The sequence below is a fragment of the Oncorhynchus keta genome, chromosome 27 (genome assembly GCF_023373465.1).
Source record: "Oncorhynchus keta strain PuntledgeMale-10-30-2019 chromosome 27, Oket_V2, whole genome shotgun sequence".
Taxonomy (NCBI): domain Eukaryota; kingdom Metazoa; phylum Chordata; class Actinopteri; order Salmoniformes; family Salmonidae; genus Oncorhynchus; species Oncorhynchus keta.
The window spans coordinates 14184605-14196716 of record NC_068447.1 but is presented as its reverse complement, the minus strand read 5'-3'; the positions used below and the strand labels follow the sequence as shown (position 1 = coordinate 14196716).

Sequence of the window (12112 nt, the reverse complement as noted above, 5' to 3'; positions counted from 1 at the left end):
CACAGAGACGTAGATTTTTGTTCTGGAGCAGCCTCTCAACAGAGACGTAGATTTTTGTTCTGGAACAGCCTCTCAACAGAGACACAATTGCATCATCCTTGATGATGATCCAACCATGATTTGATGAAACTGCTTTCTGAATAATTCCCTTCATGAGCGATTGAAGACCAGGCACAGTCTTTCCAGTCGTATGACACTAAAAGCATGTTTCATTGGCTTTTAAACATTTTTCTTTAACGAGTAATAAGTAGTCTTTTAGCCACTATCAATGGTTGTGCTCATGCAGTAGGGTTTCCTTCCCTTTCAAACACTATAGACGGGTTGGCTGACAACATAACAAATGATGCACGGTGCATTTGACGAGGCCGAAAGGTGTGCGTTTATGATTCTGAACGGTCAGATAGCGAGCAACAATGACAAGAACCTGCCTTTTGAGGAATCATAGGTGGCTAGTTTCAGCTCATCTTGTTATTGATACCATGTTTTGTTTGGACTGATGTCATGCCTATGCTAATATGGCTAAAACTCGCTAGCTAACCAGCAACTGTAACAATATATTTGAGACAAGTGCTCATTGTGCAAATATATTTGTTTTCAATAAACACACAGAGACTAAATATAGTTGACATGTTGCCAACCACGTCTGTTTTGCCCCATTGTGCACGTGTCAGTTTTGTTGATAAACAACCAACCTGGCTGGGATGGGTATGTCCATGTGACAAGTGTATACAAATAAGCCATGGATATAGACGCTCAAACTCGTGTTGCATATGTTTGATTCTATAAATGATAGTCAATAACTACTAGTACACTTTAGGAACTGAGTGAAGTGTTCTCTACAACTATTTGACAACCAATTAAAATAACCAAAGAGTAATTGAACTTTGACCAAAAGTAAAACATCAACTATTTTCCTGCTAATCAGTAATCTGACCCTGAGCTGAGATTTGTGCCAAACCACTCACTGATAAACTATCTGCTTCAGTTTTTCTGGGTAAATCGTCTGACATTGGTTGGTCCTTTTTTTGCATTCAAGTGTTCTGTCCATTATGGTAGACCTGACTTGCAATGAATTATTTTCTTACTTGCTGACGGCTACTTTGACGTAAAATGTACTTACCATGCCTGTGATATGTGGTTGTCCAACCTAGCTGTCTTAAGATGAATGCGTTATCTGTAAGTCACTCTGGATAAGAGCGTCTGTTTATTGACAAAAATGTGAGTTAGAACAGACTAGCTTGTAAGTGAGCAGGGAGACGTTTCACCTGCCGTTGAAACATAACCTCAGAATCTCTACTAGAGGAAAGAATCACCCACTCAGCTGACGATGTGATCTGTAACAGCTAACCTCCAGGCCTCCATGCCTGTCAACCCAATGTGATCTGTACCAGCTAACCTCCAGGCCTCCATGCCAGTCAACCCAATGTGATCTGTACCAGCTGGCCTCCATGCCTGTCAACCCAATGTGATCTGTACCAGCTAACCTCCAGGCCTCCATGCCTGTCAACCCAATGTGATCTGTACCAGCTGGCCTCCATGCCAGTCAACCCAATGTGATCTGTAACAGCTAACCTCCAGGCCTCCATGCCAGTCAACCCAATGTGATCTGTAACAGCTAACCTCCAGGCCTCCATGCCAGTCAACCCAATGTGATCTGTAACAGCTAACCTCCAGGCCTCCATGCCAGTCAACCCAATGTGATCTGTAACAGCTAACCTCCAGGCCTCCATGCCAGTCAACCCAATGTGATCTGTAACAGCTAACCTCCAGGCCTCCATGCCTGTCAACCCAATGTGATCTGTAACAGCTAACCTCCAGGCCTCCATGCCAGTCAACCCAATGTGATCTGTAACAGCTAACCTCCAGGCCTCCATGCCAGTCAACCCAATGTGATCTGTAACAGCTAACCTCCAGGCCTCCATGCCAGTCAACCCAATGTGATCTGTAACAGCTAACCTCCAGGCCTCCATGCCAGTCAACCCAATGTGATCTGTAACAGCTAACCTCCAGGCCTCCATGCCAGTCAACCCAATGTGATCTGTAACAGCTAACCTCCAGGCCTCCATGCCAGTCAACCCAATGTGATCTGTAACAGCTAACCTCCAGGCCTCCATGCCTGTCAACCCAATGTGATCTGTAACAGCTAACCTCCAGGCCTCCATGCCAGTCAACCCAATGTGATCTGTAACAGCTAACCTCCAGGCCTCCATGCCTGTCAACCCAATGTGATCTGTAACAGCTGGCCTCCATGCCAGTCAACCCAATGTGATCTGTAACAGCTAACCTCCAGGCCTCCATGCCAGTCAACCCAATATGATCTGTAACAGCTAACCTCCAGGCCTCCATGCCTGTCAAACCAATGTGATCTGTAACAGCTAACCTCCAGGCCTCCATGCCAGTCAACCCAATGTGATCTGTAACAGCTAACCTCCAGGCTTCCATGCCAGTCACCCCAATGTGATCTGTAACAGCTAACCTCCAGGCTTCAATGCTAGTCAACCCAATGTGATCTGTAACAGCTGGCCTCCATGCCAGTCAACCCAATGTGATCTGTAACAGCTAACCTCCAGGCCTCCATGCCAGTCAACCCAATGTGATCTGTAACAGCTAACCTCCAGGCTTCAATGCCAGTCAACCCAATCTGATCTGTAACAGCTAACCTCCAGGCTTCAATGCCAGTCAACCCAATGTGATCTGTAACAGCTAACCTCCAGGCTTCAATGCCAGTCAACCCATTGTGATCTGTAACAGCTGGCCTCCATGCCAGTCAACCCAATGTGATCTGTAACAGCTAACCTCCAGGCCTCCATGCCAGTCAACCCAATGTGATCTGTAACAGCTAACCTCCAGGCTTCAATGCCAGTCAACCCATTGTGATCTGTAACAGCTGGCCTCCATGCCAGTCACCCCAATGTGATCTGTAACAGCTAACCTCCAGGCTTCAATGCCAGTCAACCCAATGTGATCTGTAACAGCTAACCTCCAGGCTTCAATGCCAGTCAACCCAATGTGATCTGTAACAGCTAACCTCCAGGCTTCAATGCCAGTCAACCCAATGTGATCTGTAACAGCTAACCTCCAGGCTTCAATGCCAGTCAACCCAATGTGATCTGTAACAGCTAACCTCCAGGCTTCAATGCCAGTCAACCCAATGTGATCTGTAACAGCTGGCCTCCATGCCAGTCAACCCAATGTGATCTGTAACAGCTAACCTCCAGGCCTCCATGCCAGTCAACCCAATGTGATCTGTACCAGCTAACCTCCAGGCCTCCATGCCTGTCAACCCAATGTGATCTGTACCAGCTGGCCTCCATGCCAGTCAACCCAATGTGATCTGTAACAGCTAACCTCCAGGCTTCCATGCCAGTCAACCCAATGTGATCTGTAACAGCTAACCTCCAGGCTTCAATGCTAGTCAACCCAATGTGATCTGTAACAGCTGGCCTCCATGCCAGTCAACCCAATGTGATCTGTAACAGCTAACCTCCAGGCCTCCATGCCAGTCAACCCAATGTGATCTGTAACAGCTAACCTCCAGGCTTCAATGCCAGTCAACCCAATCTGATCTGTAACAGCTAACCTCCAGGCTTCAATGCCAGTCAACCCAATGTGATCTGTAACAGCTAACCTCCAGGCTTCAATGCCAGTCAACCCATTGTGATCTGTAACAGCTGGCCTCCATGCCAGTCAACCCAATGTGATCTGTAACAGCTAACCTCCAGGCCTCCATGCCAGTCAACCCAATGTGATCTGTAACAGCTAACCTCCAGGCTTCAATGCCAGTCAACCCATTGTGATCTGTAACAGCTGGCCTCCATGCCAGTCACCCCAATGTGATCTGTAACAGCTAACCTCCAGGCTTCAATGCCAGTCAACCCAATGTGATCTGTAACAGCTAACCTCCAGGCTTCAATGCCAGTCAACCCAATGTGATCTGTAACAGCTAACCTCCAGGCTTCAATGCCAGTCAACCCAATGTGATCTGTAACAGCTAACCTCCAGGCTTCAATGCCAGTCAACCCAATGTGATCTGTAACAGCTAACCTCCAGGCTTCAATGCCAGTCAACCCATTGTGATCTGTAACAGCTGGCCTCCATGCCAGTCACCCCAATGTGATCTGTAACAGCTAACCTCCAGGCTTCAATGCCAGTCAACCCAATGTGATCTGTAACAGCTGGCCTCCATGCCAGTCAACCTAATGTGATCTGTAACAGCTAACCTCCAGGCTTCAATGCCAGTCAACCCAATGTGATCTGTAACAGCTAACCTCCAGGCCTCCATGCCAGTCAAGCCAATGTGATCTGTAACAGCTAACCTCCATGCCAGTCAAGCCAATGTGATCTGTAACAGCTAACCTCCATGCCAGTCAAGCCAATGTGATCTGTAACAGCTAACCTCCAGGCCTCCATGCCAGTCAACCCAATGTGATCTGTAACAGCTGGCCTCCATGCCAGTCAATCCAATGTGATCTGTAACAGCTGGCCTCCATGCCAGTCAACCCAATGTGATCTGTAACAGCTAACCTCCAGGCTTCAATGCCAGTCAACCCAATGTGATCTGTAACAGCTAACCTCCAGGCCTCCATGCCAGTCAAGCCAATGTGATCTGTAACAGCTAGCCTCCATGCCAGTCAACCCAATGTGATCTGTAACAGCTAACCTCCAGGCCTCCATGCCAGTCAACCCAATGTGATCTGTAACAGCTAACCTCCAGGCCTCCATGCCTGTCAAACCAATGTGATCTGTAACAGCTAACCTCCAGGCCTCCATGCCAGTCAACCCAATGTGATCTGTAACAGCTGGCCTCCATGCCTCCATGCCAGTCAACCCAATGTGATCAGACCCCATCACTATTGGGTGTCTATGGCTTCCTGCTCTTTATTTATTATTGATTTATTTTACCTTTATTTAACCAGGCAAGTCAGTTAAGAACAAATTCTTATTTTCAATGACGGCCTAGGAACAGTGGGTTAACTGCCTGTTCAAGGGCATAACGACAGATTTTGTACCTTGTCAGCTAGGGGATTTGAACTTGCAACCTTTTGGTTACTAGTCCAATGCTCTAACCACTAGGCTACCCTGCCGCCCCGCTCTGGGGATGTCTTGGGGTATCTGAGGTGCTGGGAGGGGGGCAGCTGTCCCTCTCAGATATAGTTTGCGACTGAAGGCCGACCTGCTCTAGACTCCAGACAGAAATAGCCCAGAGCTCAGAGGGCACTGGCTAAACATAGCCAACCAACTTTAGCATGCTGGAGCCCTGGCTTAATATGGCAGCTGCACTTCACTGACAAACTGGGCATTTGTCATTAAAACCGGTTTGAACTGCATATTAACTATCCCATCGCCTCCCCTTACAGTGGTGACCATGGTTTGAGTTGAATTAGTGGGTAACGTACTGCTGCTGTTAGCTAATGCCTACAGGCTCCGAGGTTCATACCTATCAATTTCTGTGAAAATAATTTTCTGGATGAATAAAGTGATGTGAGCTTGAATTAACCTCTTGATCATAAAATGACTTTTCCCACCTGTTCACAGTGCAAGCTCAGAACCATGAACCCATTACAGGGTTACCAGGTAACAAGGTGGGATTCTAAGTGTCTGCCAGTTGAAAATACGGGATAAAACGTAAATACTTTGGATTCAAATGAAACCGGAGATGTTTCAAATGGTAATTGTTGAAAGTTGGTTCGACAATTTCAAATGTATTAACAAAGACAGAATATTTTTTATTGAAGTAAGTTTTATTGCCATTTTGTTATTTTGAATAGGGCGAGTGGATTTTTAGCACAGAATCACAGTGGTATTAAGCATGAATCCCTTCATAAATTGTGAGGGACAAGGTTGATGGAACACTTGGGATGTCAACATAGGTTTACAGTCATCTCTATCACTATTCTATGTTATGAATGGAAGACTGATGTTAAATCTTACACGATACAGAGTACAATAACAGTTAGATGAAGTCAACAGTGTTACTATATCTTTTTCTAGACAGTATCCTTTGCCAAAGGACTCAGTGGATGATGAAATGCCATTTTCTCAGGCTTGATTGTACCCTTCTTTCCAGGCCTTTGTGTGAGATTTGTGAAAACAAAACTCAAAATGACATTGTGGAAAAGGAGAGGGGATGAGGAAGAGAGATAGCTGTGTAGGGGAGAGTTGTGGCCCCATTTGCACTGCTATCTGTTCACTGTCAATCACACAGCAGATGCCATAAGAATTATTCAACTGTCAACTGTCGCAACAAGTGTTTCTTTACAGCTTTGCATAGTTGGTTAGCGTTAGTCTTTATCAGCTAATGATGGATATTCCAGTTTAATGTACTGTATACAATCATTACAGTACAACATATTCCATGGTAACTATGGTAATTGGTCTGTATAGTTTATGAAAATAAACAGAACATTTTAAAAGACTTCATGTAGATTTTAAAATAAACCAATCATATTCAGCAATGGGGAATGAGTATTTTTTCATATCTATTACATTTTTTTTAACCATTTTGTATGATATGGAATAGATCCACAAAGCTTTCATTATCAATTCAACATTTCCCCTTTGTGAGTCATACTTTGGATTAAAGATACTGTCAAGAACAATTTGGCAGAGCGCAAAAGATGACACCATACATATGATTTTGCTTATGTATATTTCATTTAGATTTTCTACATTTAATGACTACATTTAAATGTTTCACCTTTTGACCAACCCAGGCTATAATCTAGGAGTATTATAAGGAAAGCCAATGTAAAAAAAAAACGTTGTTAAAATAGATTCTTAACTTTAACATTTATTTTACCATAGCCTTGCTATAAAACTTGCCTTGTGTCCTCATCCTTACATATGTCCATAGACCAACAGTATGAAAGGCGCATTAAGTTCTAGCACTACATTTAGGAGGGAATGTTTGTTCTGTCTCCAAGTTGCATAACCAACAACCAAACCCACCACTTTTACCATGTGGTTTTCAATTTTGAAAGGTGGGAGAGCATTAGAGTATTTTCTATATGCCAGGTTTAGTGTAGGAGGACCGTGGCAGATAGTCAATAGGCATATACAGAAAGAGAGTTTTGTTTCTTGTCAAATTCTGTAATATCTGCCACAAAAGAGGACCTTTTAATCTTAATGATTTTTTTTTTTTGCAAATGAGAGCACACTGCTTCTAAGTAGAGAACATAAATTACACTTGAAGCCAGACGTGAAATATGTTGAAAATGATGAAATCACAAGTAAAAAAATATTCCAAAATCTTTTAATTCTTAATCAAATTAATACTCCTGTGTTGTGTGGACCAAATTAGAAGGTCTTTCTGAGACATATTAACGTTTAACTGAGCTCTGGGTGGTCTGAGGGAAATACTGTAATTAAACACACACAAATAATCTATTAGGCTACTTAACACTGGATCACTTGATATTTGAAACCAAAAATCCCTTCTGTGTGTTATGAATCACACAAGCCTTTTGAGTAGTACTGCATCGCAGCATCTCAATGGCGCATGCTCTTCCCCTTAGAAATCTTCATCAAAATTACATACTGCATCAAACTCTTTAAAATATAACACACAAGATATTCAATATATTTTTTTATACTGTATGTATAAGCAAAATAAAAGCCTTCACAAAATAAAATCTCTGATTTATTTTACAATATGTAAAACAAAACAAAAATTGTTATTCTAACACGATTTTTTTTAAAGTGCTAGCGAGATATTTTACAATGTGCAAATGTAGTTTTTAGCATTGCATTATTTAATATATTTTACATTCTAATGATCTTTTCAATATCGAAATAAATCATATGTTATCCATATCATGGTAAATGGCAGAATTTCCATTTGGTTATCTTCAAGACTGTTCCTCAGTGGACCAGGTAAGAATATGGCTAGTCAGAGTTGACATATGGGCTCTAGATTTAAGACAAACAACATAAGGCAATGATCTACATGTCCAGCTCCTGTACGGCTGCAACATTAATACTGTGCGTGTAATACTCAGAGTTAAACTCACGATATAACACCTTACAGTTAGTTACTCATCACCCTGTTCCAGTCACTGGCAAATGGCACAGCAGCTACTTGTTGTGGCAATGTTGTAGTTAGATCCAAATACTGTCCTCCTACATGCTGCAGAGATGTACTTGCCTTTGTAACAATAGGTTGGTTGAAATATGAGGTAAATCCTTACCACTTGGCCAAGTGATCATTTTGCAAGTTAATGCCAGAGGAAGTATCGGATCATTTGTTTTTAATGGCCATTATGAGCAATATATCAGCCAGTCACCTTTTTGAATTAGAGAAGAGGGATCTTAGATCTTACAGAACAGTTCAATTTAGTGATTATTGTTGATTAAAAAATATATATCTGTAGACACACTTATCAATGAAAATGTTTCAAGGCATCTAAGAGCTGCATTGTTTGCTTTCAAGATGTTCCCAAACATCAGACAGTTAAATCGGAAGACACAATATATATCAGACTGATCTAGGCAAATAAAAATAGATAGTGTATATGGCAACCAAAACCATTCTCTATCAATAACAAGAGAATGACAAGTATGCTCCATTTTGGCACTGAATCAATCTTTAGTTTATGTCTAAAGTTCTGAGGACTATTGTCGCCATGAAAGACACATTACACAAGCTCAATGATCAAAGATGGTCATTTTGACAGTTTGGCAACTACATAACTTCAGGGGCCTAAAGAAGCCAGAATATTGAAGTCAATTGGAAAAAATTCTGTATTTTATATTTCAACTCAGCCAAACCTACAAACTGTAGTGTATTATACAGTATATGATATAATATCAATTGAACAAATGCTTTTAATTATATATTCATATATCAAATCAAACTTTATTTGTCACATGCCGAATACAACAGGTGTAGTAGACCTTACCCTGAACTTCTTACTCTCAATGTGTAATACATATAGTTTCATGCATCAAATTAGCCAAATAGATTTTTATGCAAGATTTCTTATGAAGGAGAACTACACCGGTTGATACACAAACCCTCCGTACCACATGATTGGTCTTGCAGTAATGTGTAATTTCAAGGAATTCCATATCAGTCTTAAAGATAGCCTGTAAAAATTCTGCCATACTGGGTGAGGTGGTGGGCTACACATTGGTAGACTATGGCTCTGGCCTGATGGAGTCACAGACAGACAGGGACAGTTTGGGTATCAGATCACCCCCCCCAAAGACTATACGGCACCTGTATATAGAATGGACCAATCAGGACATTGATTATCAACATCCCAGGTGAAAATTATCGACTGTCCAATAGACCGTTGTGAATTGATTTTGTATAGGTGTTGAGAACCGTCTGTGTACATTATCTGCATCCTCTAATTAATTGCACATAATTACCAGGTGATTCCTTTTTGATTGTGTCATCAACCCAAATGAATACATCAATTATTACATAAATGATCATCTGGTCTTTAGAGTGTTGTCAAAGGCTTTCCTGTAGGCTACAGCCTACATACCACTTTCAAAGATGATAACCTTGTTGTCTTCTGTGCTGGCAGAGAGGGAGGCCAGGCTCTTTATGTCAGTATCAGGCGCCATGTATTCAAGGTGATGGGGACCCCATTGTGGTTTGGTCAGCTTCTCCCAACGCTGAAGGAGGAGAAAACATGTTCCTTTAGGACATGGAGACCCATACTAATCAAACTGCTGTATTACTCATTCTGATGGGTGAGAATGAAATTAAAATACATTTTAAAAAGCTATATTCAAAGAGTAGGCTACATGCTGTCAACTGTCAACTGAGGTTTCCACGTTCCGATTTTCCCTTAACTATTTACACTTTCGTATGTTATGCATTTTATTTTTCCCACGGCTTATTCCTTTCCACCCTCCCTTACTCGATGCTAAGTCTTCACCATTATTTTCATAATCTAATAGAAATATTAATGTTGACCAATGTTTCAAAAAGACCATTCAACTGTGTTGAGTGTTCCACAGGTTTTGTGAGGGCATGTGTGTTACAGTGAGGGAAAAAAGTATTTGATCCCCTGCTGATTTTGTACGTTTGCCCATTGACAAATAAATGATCAGTCTATAATTTTAATGGTAGGTTTATCTGAACAGTGAGAGACAGAATAACAACAACAAAATCCAGAAAAACACATGTCAAATGTTATAAAATGATTAGCATTTTAATGAGGGAAATAAGTATTTGACCCCCTCTCAACAGAAAGATTTCTGGCTCCCAGGTGTCTTTTATACAGGTAACGAGCTGAGATTAGGAGCACACTCTTAAAGGGAGGGCTCCTAATCTCAGTTTGTTACCTGTATAAAAGACACCTGTCCACAGAAGCAATCAATCAATCAGATTCCAAACTCTCCACCATGGCCAAGACCAAAGAGCTCTCCAAGGATGTCAGGGACAAGATTGTAGACCTACACAAGGCTGGAATGGGCTACAAGACCATTGCCAAGCAGCTTGGTGAGAAGGTGACAACAGTTGGTGCAATTATTCGCAAATGGAAGAAACACAAAAGAACTGTCAATCTCCCTCGGCCTGGGGCTCCGTGCAAGATCTCACCTTGTGGAGTTGTAATGATCATGAGAACGGTGAGGAATCAGCCCAGAACTACACGGGAGGATCTTGTCAATGATCTCAAGGCCGCTGGGACCATAGTCACCAAGAAAACAATTGGTAACACACTACGCCGTGAAGGACTGAAATCCTGCAGCGCCCGCAAGTTCCCCCTGCTCAAGAAAGCACATATACGTGCCCGTCTGAAGTTTGCCAATGAACATCTGCATGTTTCAGAGGACAACTGGGTGAAAGTGTTGTGGTCAGATGAGACCAAAATGGAGCTCTTTGGCATCAACACAACTCACCGTGTTTGGAGGAGGAATGCTGCCTCTGACCCCAAGAACACCATCCCCACCGTCAAACATGGAGGTGGAAATATTATGCTTTGGGGGTGTTTTTCTGCTAAGGGGACAGGACAACTTCACGGCATCAAAGGGACGATGGAGTGGGCCATGTATCGTCAAATCTTGGGTGAGAACCTCCTTCCCTCAGCCAGGGCATTGAAAATGGGTCGTGGATGGGTATTCCAGCATGACAATGACCCAAAACACACGGCCAAGGCAACAAAGGAGTGGCTCAAGAAGAAGCACATTAAGGTCCTGGAGTGGCCTTGCCTTAATCCCATAGAAAATCTGTGGAGGGAGCGGAAGGTCGAGTTGCCAAACGTCAGCCTCGAAACCTTAATGACTTGGAGAAGATATGCAAAGAGGAGTGGAACCAAATCCCTCCTGAGATGTGTGCAAACCTGGTGGCCAACTAGAAGAAACGTCTGACCTCCATGATTGCCAACAAGGGTTTTGCCACCAAGTACTAAATCATGTTTTGCAGAGGGGTCAAATACTTATTTCCCTCAATGAAATGCAAATCAATTTATAACATTTTTGAAATGTGTTTTTCTGGATTTGTTGTTGTTATTCTGTCTCTCACTGTTCAAATAAACCTACCTTCAAAATGATAGACGGATCATTTCTTTGTCAGTGGGCAAACATACCAAATCAGCAGGGGATCAAATACTTTTTTCCCTCACTGTAAGTGCCTTGCCCAAGGGCACGATACATTTTTCACCTTGGCGGCTCGGTTATTCAAACCAGCGACCTTTCGGTTACTGGCCCAACCCTCTAACTGCTAGGCTAGCTGCCACCCATGTTGGTAAGGAGCACAGTATGATATTGATACTGACCTCCTTGAAGGTTCCCGTGGCCCTGCAGAGCTTGTACAACACGCTGACAGGGATACAGAGCATGGACATCAGAGCCATGCACCAACCAATCACCTCACCCCACCATGGGTACACATACGTATTGTTGTAGGTAAGAGGCTTGTAGTTGAACAGGTGAAATAGGAAGATACCCTTTGGAAGGACAAAAAAAACATGATTATTTTACCAGGCAGGTCAATTAAGCACAAATGTACAATGACAGGCTATGTAGTCATGACTAGAGGTGTGTATACAGTGGTGTATTGGTGTCTGGAAAAGTGGGTATTATCTCATTTGACAAACATTTCTCAAACGGCCCGAAGGAAAGCTGCCCTGTGTGAAAAATTCTATGAGAAACAGTG

General features: G+C 42.6%; 1 protein-coding gene across 1 annotated transcript in view; it reads right to left on the bottom strand.

The window, feature by feature from the left end:
• Window positions 1-5722: 5722 nt before the first annotated feature.
• The window catches only part of slc6a8 (solute carrier family 6 member 8), a 28297-nt gene continuing 21907 nt past the window's right edge, over window positions 5723-12112 (bottom strand). The window contains exons 12-13 of the mRNA XM_035738061.2: window positions 11733-11903; window positions 5723-9624 (exon numbers count right to left, since the gene is read on the bottom strand). Of these exons, the coding sequence (XP_035593954.1) occupies window positions 9484-9624; window positions 11733-11903 (312 nt within the window). The 3' untranslated portion in view covers window positions 5723-9483. The remainder of the gene's footprint in view (window positions 9625-11732; window positions 11904-12112) is intronic.